Consider the following 24870-nt stretch of genomic DNA (forward strand, 5'->3'; position numbering starts at 1 on the left):
ATGTGAACGTGAATACCTGCCATATAGGCATAACTCCACGACCACAATCAGAGCTCTGGTGTCGTTTGCACAACGGTACTGACTGGGTGCAGGCACAGCATTCATACCAATGAATGCGGGGCCTATTTAATACTTTTGCCGCAATTAAGAAGTACGCCCTCAAATTATAACCCTCCAACGTACGCTTTGAGTCTACAAGGAGTTCTTCCTGCGGTTCCCATTGATCTCAGTGTCCTTTTGGCAATTCCTTACATCTCTTTTGCCACTCTAAAATAGACACCGCCTGCGTTAATTGCCAATCGTAGAGGTACTATGCCTGCAGGTACTTACATAAAACCCCCAGGATCTTCCTGTCCTTATTGCGAATTTCCACGGGTCCTTATTTCTGGTTTCCGCAGACCCAAATATCCGCTTTGCCACTCCCATCTAATGTCTATTACGTCATAACTAAAACCTGTTCTCGCAGTAGGCAGCTGACTCAGCCAATCCGGATTTTGTCAACTGCAATGAATTTCTCGCTGCTTCGTTTGGAAGCTTATTTGGGTCTTAGTCTGAGTACTACCATATGGACCTGGGTTGTGATTCCCAAGATTTCACAGATCCCCGTTTTTATGATGACTTAATCCAAGTCGTTGTATTCAATTATCATCGCCCTTTACATCCGCTACCTCACATAGGGACAATTCGATCTCCTCATAGAGATCATGGGACTTATTCTCATCGAATTTGAACTTGACTCACACATGCACCCAGGTCCAAAAGGCCCGTGTTTTAACGTTCCGTAAGACTTTAGCGTAGCTGAGTCCACTTCTTCCTGCAACAATTGGCTCGTGCAGTCATCATGTGTTTCGCAGCCTTCCTTTTCTCTTTACTTTAGTATAGTCTTTGATACGTTTCCTTGGATGATTAGCTAAACCGCCTTTACAAACCTTGATTGCTTTGGTGGTTTCCTCTTTTATTTTAGAGCCGTTCCCAAACTTCGGAGGTTCCCTCGTCACCCGACCCGATTTTCCGCACTGGTCCATATTTTTACTGAGAATAATGATTTCAGAAATGCTCGTATTGTTTCTTCCATTGTCGAGTCCCTTTCCCTAAAATGAATAACTTCATTCCACGCCCCCTGCTTCGTTTTACATTTCGACAGGCACGTTCTGCTGGGAATCTACAAAGTGTATCAGTTTTGGCATCATTATACCCATTTTTAGCTGCTGACGATTTAATTACTCTAACGCGCCTCTTAAAAGGATCACTTTCGTTTGTAAACAACTCTTTCTTAGTACTCTCACTTTCTTAATATTCACAGTACCTCCAATGTTGAAAGAGATACCCCCTCCCCCCTCCTAACTCGACTTATTATTGGCTCACGGTAAAGTATCTCATCAAGTAATGTTTTCTCTCCTGTTCTGGTTATTTCCGCCCCATATAGATCTCTAACCATGTGCAGATACAAGCGTGTCCTTTAATTTCTTGCTTTTGCCCACGGAAACCAAAACCAAGAATGAATCCTAGTATAATTTTTTTGAGTTTTGACATCTGTCAATCTGGCCATCTATACTCAGTGGTTTGCCTCCATTTTGTTCTTGTCCAGACGATCCTTAGAATTTATTCTTAGTCCCTTTTCGCTCTCAATCTTTATCAATAGGTTCTCTTCTACCTCTATCCTAGCCTACCTCTGAAATGTTTAAGCGAGTTTTTGGACGTCAAACCGCCAAACGCTCCTCCCCAAATTCTGTTAAAAACCTCCTGGGTTGTCTACAGGAGGTCTAGGACTTTTTTAACCCCGTAATGATTCGTGGTCAAAATAGCTCATAATTTACTCATATCTCAAATTCTCTTTTCAGGGACTATCCGGTGGCTTAGAAGAAAGTGCAACGCTTTTGGAAGAACTCAAAACCCTATCGAAACCTCTCATTGAAACATGCGAATCACAAGTTGCTGAACAAATAGAAAACCTCGTTCAGGAAACTTTAACTGCATGGAATGAAACTTTCGACAATTTGAATGCACTTTGCTCTAAGTACCAACGTGCCGTCCAGCTATGGGAACGATACCGGGAGGCTTCTGCAGCAGTCAAGAATTGGTCGGACCAACAAATGGAAACTATTGATGAATTAAAGCAACCGTTGGAAGCATTAAAAGATATCCAGGTGAGTGATAGTACTAAGACTGAGGGTGATAGGGTGCGATGGGAATGGCGATGCCAAGTAGAATTGGGAAACTATGTGAAGACATGTTTACTCATCCAGAAAAATATCCTTTTTATTATCACCTCAGATGCGCGAAGCAACTTTAGCTACTCACAATGATGACCTGATGAAATTGAAAGAAATCGCCAATCAAATTGCTTCGATAGTGGGTACAGAAGCATGTAATCTGCTATCCGATGAAATTGATGCGCTTGGTCGACGACTGAAAAATATTCAGGACAGTGCTGCTGCCCTGAAGGATACTGCAGAACGTCGCGTCGAAAATGAGAATCAATGCAATGAAGTAGCGACGAAAACGCAAGCCTACCTGACAAACGTACAAAAGGTGAGTGCATTCAAAATCAACAGAGACTTCCGCTAAGGTTTCCACAGTATTTATTCATCTTATTCTAATAAACTGTAATCCTTTCCACTTGCAGGAAATCCACAGTCCGAAACCGAAAGACTCTTCCAGCGAACAACAGCTTAGTGAGTTGCGAGACCAACTTTTCGCGCTCTCCAAAACAGAGGAAAATCTGAAAGATTTACGAGAAAAGAGCATCTCCTCAGAAACGCTAGATATCGATCCTATTTTGGATCTCTGGCAAACGATCTACCGTGAAACATTTGAAGAGTACCAAAAACTATCCTCTCAGCTGCCATACAATCAGGACAAACGAGTTCTGGATCTATTGAAGCAATATCTTGAATATGTACAGTCATATTTATCCACAGAAATACCTGCCGATTACACCAGATTGAAAGAGCACCGTCAACTATGTGATGTTCATGAAAACCTACTCAGTAGCCATAAGTCACTCCTGTCAATGCACATCCAAATGGTTTGTGAAAAACAAACCGACGATTCTCTTCTGGAGCAATACCAAACGCTAAATAGTCGTCACAATGATATCCTTTCCGAAGTAACGCAACGCAAGGAGGACATATCCGACCGCATTGACGCTTGGAGAACCTACCGCAAAGAGAAAGCAGCACTCCAGGAATGGATCAAGGAACAAGAGAAACAAAGATCTAAACTACAATTCCACTATGTCCAAATTAAGAGAATTCCAAAAATACTACAACGGCTTCAATTGATGTTGAACGCCATCCCGACTGGAGAGGCCATGGCCAAGAAACTGCAGGACCAACAGGACAATTTACTGTCCACTAGTGATGATGCTTTTGCTACTTCAGTACGAATGGAATACAACACGATCATCCAAAGAATTAACAACTTCAGGACCGCTATTGAAAGCTGGAACAAATACTTCGTAAGAATTGTGCAGCTCCTGAAGAGCTACGAGGTCGAAATAGGTGCAATTCAGTCACAATTCAAGGACCTTCAAACATTAATTGAAAATATAAACACCAACATGCCTACTGACGCCAACACAACAAAGAATATCTTAGTGAACCTACGAAGCGAAAAAGTCAAACTCAAAGGAATTGTCACTAAACTGGAAAATCTCGGCCTAATTCAAGAAGAACTGAAAGAATGTTTAAGCCCGCATGATATCAAATCACTCCGACATTCCCTCTGGATTCTTTGGCAACAGCAACACGACCTCGATGTTCAATTGTCTGTTCTCATCAATGCCATCGAAGAAAGACTGGCACTGCAAGCCGCATTCTCAACCCGCTACGAAAGAATCATGAACTGGATAGAAGAACTGGAAAATAAGGCCTGTTCTGATCCTGATTCCGGTCTCTATCAAAATCCTGAGGAAATGATTCGTAGCTTAGAACGTGATACTCAACTCGAAATCATGCTACGAGAAAAAGAACGGGAATGGCTCCTGCTCACAGGACGTGAGTTACTCTCTTATTACACTGGTGATGCCACTGAAGGTATTCGACAAAATCTCCAAATTTCACTGCACACTTTAGTTGAACGCTGGGAACGACTGAAATATCTTTATAGCCAGCGAACCATTAAAGTGGAAGAAGTTCGAAATACTATTTTCAAATTAGAGGAGAGGATAGCTGCGATCAGGCAGTGGCTCTTTGAAATGGAAATACAATTGTCAAAACCACTGGCCTTTGAATCCTTAGAACCCGAAGCACTTAAGACTGCTATCAAAGACCATGAAAAGATGCAGAGATCTATCGAGCAGCAAAGCAGTGATATCGGTGAAGTGCTGAACCTTTGCGAAATGCTTCTTACTGATGATGATGCTCGAAAGACAAATTTGAACATGTCCAGTATTAAGAACGCAATTGACAACCTGGAGAAACGATGGAAGCGAGTCTGCAGTTCCTCTGTCGAACGAAAGAAGAACATCACCATCGTCTGGGACATCTTGCAATTAATCAGAACTTCAGTCTCAGAAAATTCTGAATGGGTGATCCAACAGGAAAACGCGGTGGATGCCTTCGAAAAAGCTTTAGGCAGAACAACGAAAGACAATGCTCAGCAACATGTGAAAGAAGTAGAAAACCTTATCCGCGAAATTGAATCCAAGGAGCCCATATTCAACGGTCTTAGACAGTCGTTTGCCAAATTAGCGACAACTACCTTCTTAGATCGTGAAACTACTGAAAGACTGATTTCACCAGCAAAGGAAATTGTCATTCGCTGGCAAACCCTAGTAACCCGCGCCTACAATATAATGGAAACACTCAGCAAGGACATGCGAATCTACTTAGAATTCGTAAACAATCGCGGTAAAATCATATTTACTCTAACCCAAATCGATGCTAAGCTCACACAGCTACAGCATCTGGCCTCACCTGACACTAGCCCAACAGATGAAAAGAACAAATTGGATCAACTTCAAAAGGAACTACACGAAGTAGACAAAATAATCGAAAAGACAGACAAGCTTGGAGCTGAAGTCAAAAAGAAAGCGGCCAATAAGGATGAAATCGATGGAATGATCAATGAATATCACAATCTCTTCAAGGACATTCAGTCGCGAATAACTGCCAGCAAAATTCAAATAGATGAAAGCATTCAAGTGAATACGCTTAATATGCAGCAAGTTTCGGCCGTTCAGGTCAACACCCTCGATCAGCCGAAACTGATCACAGCCAAGGATGCCTACTTAATGGAACTGACGAGTGCCGTCGATGAGTGCCGGGACTCACTGAATAAGTTGCAGACTCTAATTAGGGATGAAAAGAAACCGGTGTCTACGAAGGTGTCAAAGGCTGTATCAAGCTGTCAATCGTCCATAGATTTGATCAAACATTTGAGCACACTTTTGATTGGAGAGTGTGGATCTACCAGTGAAGAGGCCCTTTCAGATATAGTTTTAGAATTGACCTTACTTTTTGCCACACTACAAACTCAATGGAAGACCAAACAGCAACACAATGCAAATGTGAGGTAAGGAAAACGGCTTTTATTAGTAATCTCAGCTTGAAGTTCCTCCTTCTACTTCTGGTACTCATGTTTTGTATTTTCGCATTTACAGCGAAGTCGGCAGTTTGACCTGCCCTCTCTGCACACAACGCAACTGGCACCAAATTGACAACGACCTCTGGCGATTGGAGCAATGGCTTCAATTCGCCGAAGGCATCCAACAGTCTCAGGAAGCACCACCCAGTAACATAGAGCTCCTGGAGGATATAATTCAGGACCATCGTGAATTCCTCTTGGACTTGGAGAGTCATAAGAACATTGTCACATCCCTGAATGTCATTGGTGAGCATCTCACCACACACACTCTGGACACCGACAAAGCTAAAGAGCTCCGAGATCGTCTTGAATCCGACAATAATCGATGGAATACCGTTTGTATAAACGCCGCAAAAAGACAAAGCCTTCTGCAAACTGCCTTAATGGGCAATGCAGAATTCCATCAAATCATCGATGAATTGGTTGCATGGTTACAAAAGACTGAACAAACTATCAAACTATCGGAACCATTGGATTTGACAGAGCCCCGATCAGCTTTGGAAACGAAATTCAGGAAATTCAAGGAACTTAGGGCCGAACTGGAAAGATGTGAACCTCGGGTGGTGAGTTTGCAGGATGCTGCTGATCAATTACTTAGATCAGTTGATGACTCGGAGGAATGTGCGGAAACATACAGAAGGTAAGTTGCGGTCACTTGAAATTTACAGGGCGGATTGAAGTATGAAATATTTATAAGCAATGGTGTTGGCGGTGGTGGTTGTGTTGAAAACTGATCGCGTGTGATGCATGGCGAATTTTTCTAGGGAGGGGTTGAGATGAATTTGGGAGAGCTCTTTGAGCCAACGGTCAACGAGCTTTGGAAGAGCTAGATTGAATTTTGTCAATCAGGAAAAAAACTAGGCAGTAGATGGAGTGGACCCGGTTTCTGATGCACCTGGATATCAATTGAAAATCTCACTTAATCAATGGCTTGTGCGCCGAAGTACCCTTTATATAAGAAAGGAAGTAGTACCTGCTCATTATGCACAGCGTCATTTCAGGAATTGCTTCCGGATGAGTTAGCCTCTGATACTTCGATACTCCTGGGACAGAAGTCAGAACACCTTAAGAACAGTCAGAAAATCAATCCCAATAGCTCTAGATAATAATAACCAAGGGGATATGGACTCCATTCTGAAGAACTTCCGTGTCCCTTTCGTGATTATAGTATGGCTGCCACAACCATGGTATATTATACAACCGATAGAAATGTTATGATCCTACTCAATTGCCTACATATAAGATCTCAGTTAAGAACCTTTAGAAGTTCGATTGGGAAGCCGAGTTTCGTTGCTGGAATATGTCTTGTCGATCCAATGTTGTTGAACTCCATGGATTGAAAAAAAAATAATGAATTCCTTCTCCACATACTGAGACCTCAATCACTGGGAACCAAAACTGAATACACTAATAAATTGCTTAGCAACTCAGTTGTCCAATCCAAGTAACTCGTCGATAGTAACTTTGAATTTCACATTTCAAAAATATTCTCCCTGTGCTTCCATATGGGCGGAGCATGACTTCCTCCATTGAACAACTTTAACTTTTCATCAGTCATGGAGAGCATCCAACTGAGCAACACGTCTCAAATAATGACCTATACAATTGGATATAAACATTCTGGTATTACTTAAATCTTATGCCAAAGAAACCTTGATGAAACTAGATGAAACAACAAGGCCAACTAGGCCTGAAAATATAGTCTAACGATGAAGAAAACAAAAAAACACTGGATGACTATGACTTTGAGCAAGTGAAAAACTTTGTCTTCCTGGGGCCATTAATAATGACCAACTACAATATATGGTTGCCATTCACGCCTTGGTGAGCACATCGATCGCGGTTACCTCAAATGTGCTTCAGCTCCCCGTACGACTTCCTGAGATGACTGCGCTCCTCCTCTACTGTTCTGCGCCAAGTGCCTTTCGAGCGACCCAGTAGTTGGCCATCTTAGGAGAGTAAATTCCACGGCGCTTCAGCTCCCCCTACGGCTTCCTAAGTTGACTGCACTCCTCTTCTACTGTTCAGCGCAAAGTGCCTTTGGAGCCAACCAGTAGTTGACCATCTTAGGAGAGTGGATTCTACGGCAATTCAGCTCTCCGTACGACTTCCTGAGATGACTACACCCCTCCTCTACTGTTCGGCCCCAAGTGCCCTTGTGGCGACCCAATAGTTGGCCATCTTAGGAGAGTAGATTCCATTGCATGGCATAGCCAATAATCTAATTATCACCCCTCCTTAATCTGTAACATATCCACTGCTGCTTCCGTCTTTCGATGACAACGCATACGGATATCAACCATGTGTGCCGACCAAGTTTCTCGTTTGTAACAGTATCAGGTCAGCGTATTCCGATGATACGACGCAGACAGGTGCTAACGAAGGTTTGGAGCTTTTGTGTAACAATGTTAGCCATTTTCCATGTGGTACTCAAAATTCTCTGAGATTTTACCTCGGTGCAGCACGTGACATCTACTCGCTGGGAAGGGACACGGATTCCCAGGATAACCAAATGTTTAGATTGGTCTAATAAGTGTCTTGTAACATAGCATTTTGGAGGAAGATAGGTAGACATCAGTAGCCAGTCCGAAGAGCCCAATTAGTGCTGGTGTTCGCTGTTTTGATGCGACAAACTCCCAGACCATGACTACTGTTAAAAAAGCAAGGAGGCAGAGTCCAGTCGATTCAGATCTTCAGAGCCAGCCTGTAGTATTCACGAAGGTAAGCAGCTCTCCCACCATGCAACTAGAGATCTCTCTGAGGTCTTCAAAGAATGGTTTACTTAGTGTTCATAGCCTGGCTCCAGCTGGTGGCTTTAGATAGCAGGCATAGACATAAGTTTCTACAGTTTTTTTTTTGTGAGAAAAAGCACCGTTCCTTTGTTGAAAAACACGTAATTTTCAAAGGAAATTAACTTCTTTTATTCGAAATATTGGTCTTTGTTTTCTTTACATTTCGCCCATCTTTTAGGTAATTTTTGAATACCATTCCAAAGAAACTGCTTGTTTTTTGTGGTAAAGAATTCGCCAAGTTATTTTCCAACTTCTTTGAAATTTCTGACGTGCTACTCTGCGAGCGCCATTGGTGCGAAGAGATGGTAGTTAAATGTCATCAGGTCTCGGGAGTACGGCATATGCCAAAGGATGTGCCATCCAAGCGATTTCAAGGTTTCTTTCACTGGATTTGCTGTCTGAGACGACACATTGTCGTGTAAAAAGAAGTCACTTTGCCAGCCCTTTGTTGTCGATAGGATTTTGTATTAATGGTTTCGCCGGGCTTCAAGTGTTCATAATACACAAAAACCGCTATGGTTCAACTAGACACAGAGCGTGGTGTTCTTGCCGAAGCGAAGTGGCCTTGGCGTTGAAGAGCCGGTTTCGTCACGATTTTTTACGCTTCGGATTTTCCAAATAAATTAAATTTTCGTCATAGTTGTATGCAAAAATGATTCCCTTTCGTTACCATGAAGCAAAATTTCACATGTGACTGTGCGATTTTCTATTTGACATCCTTTCAGATTATGGGGGAACCCATCTACCGACTCTATTGATCTTTCCATTGCTCGTATGCGTCTGCCTGTGACACATTTAATGCGTCTGCCAATTTCTGTTAAATTTGAATTGGATCTTCATCCACTAGTTCCCGCAATTGTTCGTCGTACTGTTCTGGTCTAGCAGAGCGTTGCTTGTCTTCCACATTAAAATCGACCCTTTTGAATTCTTCTTGCTCACATGTTTGCATCGAAGGATCGTGTTTTCCTGGGTTTCTATCAGCAAGCAGCCTTTTTTGGTGGAATAAGAAAAATAATGCGTGTCGGAAATGTTCTTTTCCAAGAATAGAACTGGACATGATCACTGAACGATAAAATAAATACTGTCAGACGAGCAAAATGGCGTAAGTGTCAAATCAATAGGCTGTGATTTTTTCTCCGGCGCCGTCTGTTAGTCAAATCGGCGAGAACTTATGTATGGTAATGTCGCTCTAGTCAAAAATATTTAATGTTATCTCTGGGATTATTCAGTGTATTGAGGACCGATTATTGATCCCTAGGGGGTCTGTCTGGAAGATCTGAAGAGCGTTGGCTGCCCGATTTGTATGTGGAACGTTTTGTTAGATAAGAAATCGATAAGGGTCTAATACATTTCTGGAGAACGGAAGTCGAAATCAAATCTGAACCTGCAGATTTTTTGTTGCTTGCTTTCCGTAGCTCTACTTCCATTTAAGTTATATAGTGGACGAAGCTCGCGTGATAACTGAAGTAAATAGAAACCCTCTAGTTCGGCGTTTTTTTTTCAGTAATTATTTCCAAAACTAAGTCATTCCACTATTAACATGTGTCCTGGCCCTGAATAGGTGACTTAAGAAGACCGCAAAGATTATACTGAAAGAAGTCCTTTTCCTTCCCGAGAGTGTTCCTATAATCGTGAACACCCATGGGCTAGGTTTTAAGGGAATCACAAGCAAGTGTAGATCTGCGGGTTCGGAAGGTTATTTCCTTTATTGGCTAAAAATTTGATAAAAGAAACATACCATATTTCGGGAACCAACTGTCCCCTTCTTCAGTATTTTCTCTTCTCTAAAAGACGGGGACAGTTGGTTCCCGAAATACAGTATTAGCTTTTTTTCATCAATTTTTAAGGATACAAAATATTGGGTTGGCAAAGTATTGTAGTAGTTCTCGGACCATATACTGACAGAAAAAACATACAAAGTTTGAAGGAAAAGGGGCATAGAGATGTTAGCGGTAAGTATCTCCTGTTTCTCTTGAACTCACCAGAACAACAACATACATTGGTTAACTTGTGAACTTAAATTTGAAATGGTGGTAAGCAGCAAACTCACCTGCATGACTAACTGGTTCACTGTAAAAATTACACAACACAACTAATAGATTGTTGTATCTTTTTTCTTAGTTTAAGAACTTACAACTTTGAGCTTATGATTTGATGGCTTAATTACACAATTTCAAAGCTTTTTGATCACAGCAAACATAAGACATTTCACAAGATACAGTTGGTGTTGGATGCAATGTGCGATCCCATGCGCATCTGCATCACATCTAACTTGATCACTACAAAATTTCAGATTTGAAATTAGCTACCAAGGCAGCAGGTACTCCACTTTATTGGGTCAACCACTGTCTAACACCATTGAGTTGGTTGATTTGATCTTTTTCTAGTAACAGTTGATGTTATTAACGCTAAAAAGACTAGAATTGCAGAATTGCACTTACACAAATTCATACTTCGAACCGCCCAAAACATGGATACCCTTGAACGGGTTCAGTTAAAATGTTACAATCATTAATTTGAAGAACCCTTTTCAGACTAACGGATCTACGACTAAGATTACAATCGCTAAGACGTTTAGCTGGAATTTACATTGTAAAATTGGGAGCTGTACTTGGATATGAAGGTGATAATTTAGGCGTACCATTGCATGTACTTTCAGATGAGGTAAGTTGAATTGTAGTTTGAATAATTTACAATTATCTAATATTATCACATGGATTTTATCCGCAGTCATTCTGAAAGATTTGTTTTTTTGAAACTTTTTGAGTAGAATTTATAGTTTCGAGTGATCTAGTCATGGAGTATCTAATCTAGCACATTTCAAATGCACTTTAGTCTTCATAAACACGTATCATGGACAATTTATCAACTTTTTTTTCGTTACCATCTTTCTATTTTATCTTTTCGAATATTAATATTGACAAATCAAGCATAAATTATTAGTTAATTCGGCAAACTCTATTAGAAGTCCATTCTTAACTCTAAGATCCTTCTATTTCTATTGTAGATACTGTTATTCATCAATCAATTGTACTATAAAACATATTCACATTAACAGAACACTATTCATAAGAACACGCGAACTAAGAGTATTGCAACTGGTTCCTGAAATACAGTATCTTCAATAGAAGTAGCGAAATTCCAAAGTCTTAAGGGTATCTCTACTGTTTTTTCCTCAATTTTGAAAAAAAAACATTGGAAATAGCCATAAATGTCGGCTATAACGTCAATATACAATTCACATTTAAAAGCGGTCTAAAATTATAATCGTTTTAAGATAAATTTGATAGATAAAAGTTTGCAAATTTAAGACTGTCAGAGCGACTGCCCTGAAAACCTAAAATGAACTATTTTATTTTTCAAAATTAAAGATTTTTCATGAACAATTTCCTTTTATTTTTAATGTAGAATGTATTTGCTTTGTGATTTTTAATTTGTATTTTCTTTCCACTTCTATTTCGTATCAAAATCAGCTTCTGGAGGAGCCTGAATCCAGAGTGTTATCTCCAATCGGCGGAGCGTCAGCACATAGTGTCGATAATGCAAAGTAAATATTTTTATTTAATTTTTTTTTTATTTATTATTAAGCAATGCGAAAGTAAGAGTAAGTAGACTAATGAATTGAGTGGTTCGGAAAGATGATTTATTCGAAAGAAAAGATACGTTGGAAAATTCGTTTGTTATTGGGTCTTTAACAAGATTTGGGTGTCCAAATTTCATTGAAAACAAAGAAATAAAACATTTTTGGGAATAAAAGTTTTTTTTTAAATTGAAAATCAGATTCAATTATTTTCTATTTTGCATATGTTGATATTTCAGGTCCCGAATTCCTTTTTTTAATGCAATCTTGCTCCCGGAATATCAATATATTCAGAATAAAAAAAAAATATGTCCCACTTTGATCCAAAAAAATATTTTATTTCTAAAATCGAATAAAAAAAGATGCTTAAAAAATATAAATCAATTTTTAAAGGTTCCTCGTTTATAAACTAAAAAATTTAACTCAAATTAATAACATATTCCGAAACCACTATCTATTTCTTCCTTTTTTGAATTCTAGTTTCACTCACACATTATCTTCAAATATTGACAATTTGATAATTAAATAAAATTGTTGATATGATCTCTTAGAATTAAGTATAAAAACCTCACTCACAGTCCACAGACTTAGACATTTTTAAGCAAAAAAGTAAAATCGTGTGATATCAATCAACGAGTATCTCAGCACTATCTAGTTACATTCGTTATTTCTAATCTTAGATACAAACTGAGCCCATAAATGTAAGGTGGAAAGCAAAAAGGGTATCTTTGGATCATTATATGAAATGGAGTCATTATCTCTTTTTCCAATCGCATCTATTTCTCAAAACAAACTCCGGGTTTTCCATAATAGATGCATGATAATATCGTATGCTGCAGACGAACAGTAACTCCTCATTTTTTCTCTGTAAATTTCATTAGTCTTCGCGGTTACCTGAAACGCGCTCCAGCTTCCCCCACGATTTTCTGAGAAGTTTGCACCCCTTCTCCACAGTTGGGGGCTCCACTAGAAACGGCGGACGCAACACACAAGCGAACGTAGGCCGATGTCAACACCTCACTTGTTACGCACATCCAGGACCCAATCTCTACGGACAGCGAAGTAATCTTACTTCGTTTAGGCCTAGAATGTCCAACTTATATCGTTTTAATTCCCGCTTGACTTCCAGAAATTAAGCGTTTTAACCTGCATCATTATATCCGAAGGGGGAGTCTTAGTTCGTTTCTTCCACGTTAATTCCCTTTAATGTTGTCTTGCGTGGTTCATATTGAGGTTTCGTGTAAATTAAAACTATATTAAAATCGATTCAATGCCTATCCGTCTGTCTGTCTATTTTTTTTTTTATATAAGTGCAAGGCATCGAAAGCCTCAGCCTTAGTTCTACTAAAGCCACCTATTCTCAACCATGATGCCCACGACACTACCTATAGATATTAAATCGTGAGGCACGACTCGTTGCTATAGTTCTACGCTTCTACGGTAAGAATTTCTCTCTCCGTGCTGCTTCTTCGCAGGCGTTCCATCCTTTGAATCTTATGGTGCCAGTTATTGCATGTCATAGTTCTTGGGGTTCGAAAATTTATGGCATAATCGCCTCTACTCGTAGGGCTTCGCACAAGGATAGTTCAGGTTATTCGTTCTCATTAAAGCGACCTACAATCTTTCAATTTAACTGTGCAGGTATCGGTGTACGTAAAAAGCTGTGCAGTTATCTGAACTGAACTGAGCTACTTCAGCTGCCTTCTCAGTTCTGTAAGTTCTGTTGACCTGTGTAGACTAATTTTGGAGAGAGATTCCTCACCCCATGTTCAGGGAAGTTACGATATGCTTCAATGAAGCCTAACAGCGCGTCCGTCTTATTCATTCCGAACGCCATAAAAACGCAACAACACTACACAACCCACGACATCATGTTTAGTAGACTGTCTGTGACAGAACTGCGTGATTACCTCAATGAACTGCGCAATTTATCGTTGAAAACGGCGACTCACTAGCGCAGTCCACCGGTTTGCATAAAAACCTGCATGAACAGCTAAAAAATTTGGCGTCACACGTGATAAACTGCGCAGTTTAACTACAGGCATGTAGGCCGCTTAGCAAGTCACTATGACATTCAGGACCAAAAGGGAATTGCAATCTTTAAACCGATGTAAATACCGTTCCTTTCCACCCTGATGATCACGTTTTATTTGAATTTGAAATTCTTGATTCAAATGTCACTTCAGGCTGAACTGTCATGGCATGTTCAAAGTGTTTTTAGGGAACTCAACTAATTCGCCCCCCCCCCCCAACACTTTTGTTCCGATGATAAGGGAACTGTCAAATTGACAGCAAGGACGCCAGATATGAGTTGTCGCCAGCGAAGTCCAGTCGTCTCTTGGTAGCGTAGTTAACGGTACGAGCGCTATATGAAACGCGGCTAATCCGCCTGTGTTTCCACTAGCATTTGTAAGCATTATCCCAACATTTCTGTCACACCATGATTTTATTTATGATTGTCTCTTCGGCGACATTCATAAAAATCACCGCGAACCTTCCAATGCGTACGACAGAGTGTGTGAAGAAGGGAATCCCGTCTGGCCTAAAACTTTATCCGGGAAACAGAAATTTAAAAAAAATGGCATTATATTGTGGCCTGAAAAAAATTGTACCCCAGGCTCGCATAATGTTCACTTCGGGTCCGAATTTTCCGACCCTGCTTGTTTGACATTATTTGAAATATGCTAACAATTAACGCATCTCAGACGATATAAAGCCAACAGTTTCCTCTCTTATGCCTCAAACTTTCTTCAAATACATGGATATGCACCTTCTCACTAGCAGTAGCTTTTCCAGTGGCAAGAGTCCTACAATGTTGGATATCATCCCTCTTTCCCCGTTTTCTCACTCGCTCATTGAAGTATTTGATGTATATCTTAGAATCTGCCCAACAGACAGACAGTTGTAGCCCATGTGATACCATCCGGTTTTCAATTAGCTTGTCACAGACGTTTGATCTGTAGCATATGATAGCTATCACGATTAAAAGTATTGGGTCCTGTATCGATTCTTGAGGCATACCGGCGATGGTCCAATATTCAACTGCACCTACATCAGTGTCATAGAGTACCTTCCTATCCACGGAATAATTCCTTATGATTCGTTGAATATACGTCTGCACATCCAGTTGGTTTAGCGATCTTATAATATACTGCCATTGTGCAGAGTTGACGGCACTCCTTCAATCGAAGGCAATGGTAGCATAGCAGGCCTGTCACCTTTTATCTGCATTGCTCCCTCTGTTAGATTGACAACTGCATTGAGGTATCCACTGGTGATCAGGTTGGTTATGCTTCTTGCTTAATCTACAGATGGGAGTAGCACTAGCCGCTTGACCGTGTTGTCCAGTAAAAAAAGACCAAACTCGACAAGCTACCCTTTTCAAAGTAGGTGTTGAAAGTGGAAATGACCCACTCCAATCTTGCGTTTCTTGTTGCCTTAAAAACCACGTTGAGTATTTCTTCCAGTCCGGCTACTAAGTATGCGCAGGAAACCCTAAGTTCTCTTTCTATCACGGTTAGAATATACGTTGTAGAAGGCTCTCTTATGATTGCAGTGAGGAAACAGATGCTTCACTATAATTTTTGATTTGCGGGGCTCTGCCTCCTTTGTACTTAGGCCTAACTCCTTTTTAGCTCCTCCTCACGGGTTAATGTCGGTCTCTCCGTACATTTCCTTAAAGGAATTTTCCTTGCCCTCACGCTCGTTTTTCACAACTTCCTACGGCAATTTTGTATGTCTCCCGTCTCCATTCAATAATATTCCCGCGTAAACAGTTCCTTCTTGCTTGCAGAAATTCAGCCTCCAGTTGTTTGACTTTATCATTCCACGAGGATCCCACTTTATAGCCATTATTTCTGAGTCTTGGCAAAGAGACTCCACAAGCTTACAATGAATAACTTGCTGGTCCTTTGTGTACAGTACTGACAGCCCAACAAATCATTTTGCACATAAGCGCTATACTTAGCAAATATGTATATACATATATATATAATTGAGACTATCCTTCCTCCGCGGAAGGCATGATGTTGGCAACCACAGTTTAGCGACGAAAGAGGAAGGGTCTAACACATCAGTTGCTAAGATTCCTTGCTTACCACCGCTTATGGATCATGCAACTATAGGAATACTCCTCGTTAATTTTGGCTCTTAGAAATTCATTGCTAGATGTTTTGGTTGGATGTGGATGTTTCCTCGAACCGGTATCTACCTTCTCTTTTTGTAGACTTTTCCTCTGTTTACATCGATAATATGAACATGAACCCCTTGGAGTGACCTTATACTGACCTCTAGCAGAACGACCAGATAAATTTCTTTCTCGAGATTTTACGGGTTGAGGGATGTACTTCTATGCTTCTACCGGTCGACTTCAATACCATGTAGCACTTTCAAATCCTGCAGGACGAAATTATTTTCATTTTTTAATACGATTTGACGCAATTCAAGTAGTTTTCCATCTAAAAAGGAGTCAATTTGTGAGATTACGTCTCGTTTGTGTCGGAAGACAATAAAACAATGGATTAGAAGCATAGGAAGTGTTTACTTATCCACACAAATCACGGTCCTTTTTCAAGATCAACATAACTTCAATGATGCCTTGAGATAGGGCCTATTCCACCGATACAAAAAGATGATTGCCAACGAGAGGCTGCGTATTACTTATTTTGCGCCAGGCGGGAGAATTAGGCTGAAAGCTTGAAAAAAAAGCCGAACGCTCTCTATCTTTTATATACTAAATTTCGAAAGCGACTATTTATCAAACTCTAATAAGCGTGCGTAAAAATATAAAGAAAAATCTGCTGCTAACTGAATCAGTCCTAGAATCCCTATCAAGTATGCAAGCCCATTAAAAATTAAGAGAAAGGGGTGAGGATCTCCTTGGTCCCTTGGCGAATACCAATCGAAATCCCTTGCTCCCAGGGCAAGAGCCGATCGAAATTAGTCTACCGAAAGTTAATCCCATTGAACCTCGTTGGAAAAGAGAAAACTTCCATTATCCTGTATTGCTTAGCGAGGACCTATCTCCAGGTCATGATTATATCTATTTTGTAATACTTTGTCTTTTCCTCCTTGACTGATTTATGGACTTCCATGAGTTAGAAGAAGTGTGCAGTTTCATAGCAACAATATCTAAGCAGCACTACTTCAACATTTTTATAAGGCCCTTAAATAAATGAAGTTCCCGAACTTGTCTCCACAACTTCTTATTCGGTAATGCAGATGCAGGAAGGCAGTAATTGCCAAAGCCGAACTAACTAACTTCAACAGACATCATCTATGAACTCCCCTGGAACGTGTACCAAAGCCGGAGTAGGAAAAGTTACTGTAATGGCAAGCTATATTCAGCAGGCGTATCCACCATGATCCTTTGGACATTGCGTTCATTGTTGCAAGAATTCAGATTAGCCCATGTCAATCAAGGATTCGAGTTTCCACTCTATGTCTGAAAAGACTAGTGTCACTTTTACATTCAAGACTGCATCGTCTACGTAACAACGCCAACTACCATCTAGCGTATCAAGCCGTCGTTGTTTAGGTCTGCCTTTTGGTCGTTTACCATCGACTTCGATGTTCAGACCAATCTTGGCAAGTGAATTCTCGTTGGCACGAATTGCGTAACCCTAAAATCGAAGACGCCTCTCTCGCAACTTTTCAACGATCGGTGCAACCCCATAACGATCGCGGATATCCTCATTTCGGATGTGATCTAAACGTGTGACGCCACTAGTCCAACGTAGCATTTTCGTCTCCATTACCGCAAGATGCCGTTCATTGTCTTTTATAGTCGGCCAATACTCAGAACCATAAAGAGCGACTGGACGGACGACATTGCGGTAAATTTTAGATTTGAGACGTTCGTTGATACGTCGATCACAAAGAACACCAGTTGTGGAATGTCACTTCATCCAGGTTGTGTTAATGCGTGAAGCAATTTCATAACGCAGTTCTCCATTGGCTGATAGCGTTGACCCGAGGTATTTAAATCGCTCAGTTCTGGGCAGATCACTGCCACTGACAGTGATTCGGCCTGTTTCATGGGGTAACCATATTACGAAGTCCTTTTTCGCTTTCCGCACCATGCTTCATATTCCTTTTCTTCAAATGTCGTTTGAAATAGATTTTAGAATGAGGTATTCAGAAATTGCACAGATAGTGTTGAGTTTCAAACAAGACACGTTTAAAGTTAGCCACAGTAGCTGTAACTGCTTAAAAACTCACCAAGTACTATATCTAGGATCTAGTATATAATTTGGAAAGAATATACCGACAACTGACTAAAAATATCTTTTTCACATCTTTTTCAGTGCCGATTTCCATGCCAACGAACAGATCAACACAACAATCCTTGCACGCAGCTATCGATTTTTAGGTCGAGTAGCGCGTGCATCCTTGCCTATCCAGGCTCTCCTTCTGTTACTTTTAGGTGTTGCCACACTAGTACCTCGAGGTGAAGACTATTCTTGCCTGTTTTCGAATACATTCGCACGAAGTTTGGAACCGATGCTAACATATCCAAATGGTCCGCCTCCAACGTGAAACTAGCCAACAAACGAGAAGGACGAAAAATGGAACTATGAAAAGAAAACTACAAAAAACGAAGTGTCTTCTTTATGAGAAGTCTTAAAAATAAAAAAAAATAAACAAGTGATGTAATGTGATGTCATTAAGAATCCTCGGAAGTATAGCAAACAAGGAGCAGCTTAATAGTTAATATAATATGAATTTATAATCAACATTTTCAGTATTTTTCAGTGTTTCCTTACAAAGTATATCAATTACGATTTTATATCAGACTGGTAGTGGGTTTTCTCAACTGTATCATACTACGATAGCGCTTTAAACTGAATAGGATAATCATCAGACACTATACATATAACTACATGCTGTATTTCGAAATAATTTTCACACCCCCAACGTCATTTTAACACAAACTCACCGACACAAAAAATTATGCAAATCAAATTTTTTTAAGCAAATCGCGACTATTAAGATAAAAGATAAAATGAAAAAAAATCACGTGAGTTTTGTAGACCTGTATTAATATTCCTTTCGAACAAAAAATCGAACGGGGCAAAACATAGCTTCTTGCCTTTCTATAAGTTTTTTTTTTGTTAAAGCTGTAAGTTATCTTTTGTTACTCGATAAAAAGAACATTTTTATACGCGTCGAAGTACTCTGAAAATATGTTTTTGTGTACTGTTATGAGATATGAGCGTAAACGTAAGCTCTAATGTTGTTAACATCTTCTGTTTATATACATATATCTGTTTTCACAATTAGTCATTTAATTATGTTCGATTAGTTAACCGCAATAAAATATCTATAAAAATCAGTTAAATTGTCGCCTTTCATTTAAAATAATTTTAAAAAGTAGGAGGAGACAGACGGTGGTAGGAGGATTGAGAGAAATTAGGGCAGGTCATGAAAATAAGACGATCATGATTATTACACCTCGATTTGACTTTGGTGCTCATACATAACTAAGTCGATTGGTTTGCGACTTCCAGTCCCGATACAAATTCCTTCGCCACCAGTGAGATTTTGACCGTGACTTTTGCTTTGACAGGTTGGTGTTCTAACCATTGTTGGTGAGAAGGCATAAATTACAGTCGGTAGGTCACAAATTTAGGAGGGCTGGCTACACCATGCAATGGGACCCTTTGGCTGCAGAAACACATTTGAGCAAACAGTCAACGATAGCGTGTAGAGGAGGTTAACGCGCTATACTGCAGGGGTAACTGGCAATTCATAAACAAAACATAAAGCGCAGCATATTAGATCCTATTAAGAAAGCACAGCAACGACATGGTCACCCGCACCTTACCCCATTAAAGAGAAAGAATAGAGAGGGTATGTAATAGACAGGGAGAGGTCTCTCAAGAGGGGTCTGAAAGGAAGTCTTTTGGAAAATCACGGCGTAAGAAATCAAGGCGCTTTAAAAGCGGTTTATTTTGATATGATAATGGTAAACTTTGATTTGTCAATGCCACCCTCGGAGAGGGAGGGAATAATCAGGGTATGCAGGAGGAAGAAGAACCGCTGGCAATCAGCCTCCGTTAAAAAGTTATGGCACCCCGGAAAATGGGTTATTTCCGTATCATTAATTAGCTTATTGATAGGGCTATCATTGTCGTGTTCTCTTACACGCCCTCTTTGTCCCTCCCTTTCCGGAGGCCGATCTGGCAAGCCAAGTCCCATTTGAATCGCTAGACCTTTTTAGAGGCAGCCGCCGCAATTTCTCTAGGAGGTTTTTGTGAGAGGGCCATTTTGGAGAGATTTGTCATTTTGAAACTTTTAAACGTTACCATGATGATATAACATAAAAAAGCCTCTACTTTGAGGGCACATAAGGGGAGGCCACCACCACAAATTTTCGTCCGGCTCCAAGAGAGAGGACCAACCCCTCCCGCTCCATAAACTATCCACCACCACTAATTTGCAACCGGTCCCAAAAGAGGAAACCTCTCCCTCCCCCTCCATAAACTTTCCACTCCCTGCGGGGATGTGGTTGAAAATCCAACCTTTACCCTATGTGCTTCTATTTTTGTCAGCCCTTCTATTAACAATTTAGCTGCAAAGACTTAGCCTTGCTTGGAAAAAGGATTCCTGTGCGAAGCATGTCTTCACTCAATATATAACAATTTATCGTGAGTAACTATGTATAGTATATCGAGCCAGAACGATCTAGCAATACATTATAGACGGGTAGACAAACGTGTAACTATTTTATTTTTCTTAATATACAATTAAGGGGGTCATTCCGTGTGTCGGGTTGGAGAAATCAATTTTTTTTGCATGAATTGTATCTATATATAGTGGAGAATATGTGGGCAAAGGGATTTTCCGATATTCAGTCAGTCAGTCGTTCAGAAATTACAGTGCTAAACAGGTAAGGAGTTTGCAGCCGCGGCTAGAGTACTCGATGAGAAAGAGCATCGAATCTTTTTTTACCTGTTAGTTTTTTACCTGAGCCTTATAAATTCGAACACAGGTATAAATATAAAAAGATGGAAAACCAATCAACTGTCTAAACTTATTTGCTGTTTGGAATAAAAAGGATAATCCAGTCTAGAGTGAGCACTGAAAGGCGTTCATGTTATACTCAGTTATATTTTGTTATAAGTATTGTGCTGTTTGTGTGTTCAGTGATTTTTTAAATGGATCGTACGAAGGCAGATCGCTTTAACGTGCAACGTCATGCTCGCACTAAAAAAAGAGCATTTCATGGGAATCGATACTTATCAGAAAAGAAAAAGGACTTCGTATCAACATCAGCAAAGAAACTTTGAGCAAGCATGAACATGGATGTTCCAATTGCGACAAGTTTTGTACATTGTATATTGGATTTTGCAGAAGTTTTCTCCGGTATTTCTGCAAATAATAAAATATACGTAGTAGTAAAAAAGGAATGCGTAGGACATGTCGAAAAAAGGATGGGAACGCGGCTTAGAAATGCAAAGAAGAATCACAAAGGCATTGGTGGAAAATGGGTTAAGGTTATTACGACCTCACTACATTTTTTGGGCTAGCTATTGGTCGACACGCAAATTCGATAGAAGGAATGAAGCAAGAAATTAGGGCAACTTTCTTCCATAAATGTTCTGCAGACAAAAATCCTCAGCATCAAAATTGTCCAGCAGGCGAGGACAGTTGGTGCAAATGGCGCAAAGTGCTGCTAGTGAAGCTAAAGGAGAACTGAATAGTTTCCACCACGAGAAAGCACCTTCCGCTGAAGAAGTTCAAACAGTCATCAAACCAATCTACGAAGATTTGTCACGAGATGATCTCTTGAACAGATGTTTAGGAGCAGAGACCCAGGATAACAATGAGTCGTTAAATGCGTTGATCTGGATTTTTGCTCCTAAACACCTTCATTCTGGGGCCAAGGTCGTAGAAATAGCCACTTTTCTGGCTGTATTTTCAATGACGGATTCAATGGCATTCTCAAGATCCTAGTGACAATGGGATGTCAAGTTGGTCACATACGTTCGGTTTATGTTGACCACCGTAATGAAGCGCGAATTTGGCGGTCCGAACGACGATCGACTGACCTCGCTAAAAGATCCACAATTGACACCAGAGAGCAACAATCGGCCTTACAAGACTTTTTTGAAGAAACGGAGGGTGCTCTCTATGGACCAGCTACAGCAGGTGAGTGAGTTGAAATTTTACTGTTGATAATCACATTTAAATTTTCAAATGCGTTTTTCTCGAAACTGCATCTTGAAAATCGGCTGCCACCATAGCTCAAAATCTATCCAACCAAATTCTTTGAAATTTTCACGACTTCTTCTCTTTAATGCATATTTCTACGGTCCGCAAACTAGGATAATTACAATCGGACGGGTCGTTTTTTTTTATTCATAAAAAAAGCCATAAAAAAACACCAAAATCCAAAAAATTAAGTTTAAAAACCCACCAAAAATTTACCTTTTAATATTTTCTAATTATCCTAGTTTGCAGACCGTGGAATATTGTCCACATTAAAATGCCGTTTAGTTTTTTTTTGCTCGGATGAACACAGCGCCCTCCAGTGTGGCAGGAGAAAAACACCTTTTTTTGGAGATGGTGCATAAATTGACACGTATTCCAAAAACTAGCTACGCTATCAAGCTGAAAAATTTATCACATATACCAGAGACATCAATAAACATATGGTGAAAAAATCACGTTTCTATCTTTATCCAGTCCTCCAAAATAATTTTTCAAAAAAAGGCAAAAAAAACGGCCTTCACACGGGATGCCCCCCTTAAGGAAGCACGGCCACGACATGGTCACCCGCGCCGAGAGGAGATTGTAGTCCAAAAGTGACGACAGTTTCTCCACAGTTCAGTAAGCTATCGATATCAGAGTTTAGAACTATGTGTGGTAAAAGTAGCATTTTCAACACCATCGCCGGAAGAGTGGAGGCGTTTATGGTGGGGAAGGAGGAAGATCCCCCCTCTACAGATACGATCAAAACTTATGGCAGTCACCCCTCCCTCCTTAAGAAGTTATGGGCCCACAAAATGGGATTTTTTTTTATAACATCATAGTAAAGTTTGAATTATTAAGCTTACCCCGTTAAAGAGAGGGAATGAAAAGGGTACGCAATGGACAGACGGAGATCTTTCCTCCGCGCAGGTGAAAAAGAAGATATGAACGGAGAGACGAATGATCTTCTCTCCCAAAGTCTGTTGGAAAATCACGGCGGTAAACACCCTTAAGAAGCCAAGGCGCTTTAAATGGGATTTATTTTATTTTCATCCTGGTAAAATTTGATTTATCAGTGCCACTCTCAGAGAACGTGAGGATAAAGAGTGTATAGGAGGAAGAAATAAATTCCCCCTCTCTAACAAAGCTGAAAACCTCTGGTGATCATCGTCCGTTAAAAGATTATGGAGCCCCGCAAAGGGGTCATTTTCACACCATTAATAAGCTTATTGATAGGGCAATTATTGTCGCGAAATGCAAGCCGCGAACATTTACACACCCTCTTTACCCCTGTCTTTTCCATAGCTTAATCTAGCAAATTAAACTTTACCATGATTATATCAAAATACCCCTTTTTAGGGGGTGCTGGCCTGGTGCCACAAACTGCGACATTGAACGCGAACGCGGTAAAAGTGGCTATAAATTTCTCTATTTTGGTAGCCCACACACTCAATATGGTGTTGGCATTGCCATCTCAGAGGGTTGCCGTGATACCATTAAAGAAGTCGAACAATTTGATGATCGGCTGAAGAAGCTCACCATTATATCAGCTGATCGCACTATTCACTTCTTCACCGCGTATGCACCACAGACACGTCGACCTGATGCCGAGAAAGATGCCTTCTGGCAACTTCTCGATGAGAAGACTTGTCACGTGCCTGCTGACAACTATATTATCATTGCCGGCGACCTTAATGGTCATGTGGGTGAAAAGGCAGACGGTAACAGGTGCCATGAGTGAAAGGGGTTCGGAGCGCGCAATGAGGGTGGCGAGCGTATAATCGATTTTTCGAACACCCATGACCTTGTACTTATGAATACATGGTTCACCAAACGATTATCTCATTTTCCTACATTTTATAGTGGGAACAGTAAAACGTAAATCGACTATATTCTCACCCGACGCCGACATTTTATAAGCATGAGAGCATCGCATTTCAACATCGGCCGTTGATTGCCGTCCTACGAATTAAGCCACCGATAAAACAGTTTTAGGAACGCATTGGCTAGCGGCGCATTAAATGGTGGCGATTTCGTGAGAAGAATGAAGAAATGATCTAACTCACACAATTACCGACCACTACGAATGTGGAAGAATCGTGGAACCAAATGAAAGACACGATCCACAAAGCGGTTTCTGCAACCCTCGGGGTCACCAAGCCGGGTAAGCGGTACATCAACCGAGATACTTGGCTTTGGAATGATGACGTTAAAATGAAGGTTCGTGAAAAGAAGCGCCTTTACCACAAATTTCTCGACGATAAAACGCCGGCCAATTGGAAAATTTATAAGAATGCGAACCAGGATGCAGAGAAAACAGTCGCTGTCACCCGAGCGGACCATTACAAAAAGCTTTACGATAAAATGCACACTCGGGATGGCGAGAGAGATCTGTATCGACTTGGTAAAAGCCGTAACGAACGCATACAGGATATCGAACATTACTGTTGCGTTAATAACAAGAACGGTACTTCACTTACCAACCGTCGAGCCGCAACACCCATTTGAATCCCCAGACCTTTTTAGGGAGCGGCCGCCGCGATTTCTCTAGGGGGTTTGTGAGAGAGGGCCTCCGCCTTCTCCCATACCCTTCTTCACCCCTGCGGAGATGGAGTTTGGAGTTAAATCTTGCTGTTTTGAAACTTTGAAACTTTACCATGATGATATGATGATATACCTCTACTTTGAGGGTACATAAGGGGGAGGTCTCCACCA

The 24870-nt window shown here is 40.5% G+C and overlaps 1 protein-coding gene across 5 annotated transcripts in view; it reads left to right on the forward strand.

The window, feature by feature from the left end:
• Window positions 1–19300, forward strand: part of LOC119653199 (nesprin-1) — a 205957-nt gene extending 186657 nt beyond the window's left edge. For 4 of the 5 annotated variants that reach the window (XM_038057765.1, XM_038057766.1, XM_038057762.1 and 1 more), the window contains 7 exons: window positions 1842–2147; window positions 2275–2532; window positions 2627–5517; window positions 5606–6229; window positions 10904–11045; window positions 11855–11928; window positions 18267–19300. In XM_038057765.1, the coding sequence (XP_037913693.1) occupies window positions 1842–2147; window positions 2275–2532; window positions 2627–5517; window positions 5606–6229; window positions 10904–11045; window positions 11855–11928; window positions 18267–18498 (4527 nt within the window). In that variant the 3' untranslated portion in view covers window positions 18499–19300. The remainder of the gene's footprint in view (window positions 1–1841; window positions 2148–2274; window positions 2533–2626; window positions 5518–5605; window positions 6230–10903; window positions 11046–11854; window positions 11929–18266) is intronic. The other variant, XM_038057763.1, reaches the window with a different exon arrangement.
• Window positions 19301–24870: the final 5570 nt, after the last annotated feature.

The sequence above is a fragment of the Hermetia illucens genome, chromosome 3 (assembly GCF_905115235.1).
Source record: "Hermetia illucens chromosome 3, iHerIll2.2.curated.20191125, whole genome shotgun sequence".
NCBI classification, from domain to species: domain Eukaryota; kingdom Metazoa; phylum Arthropoda; class Insecta; order Diptera; family Stratiomyidae; genus Hermetia; species Hermetia illucens.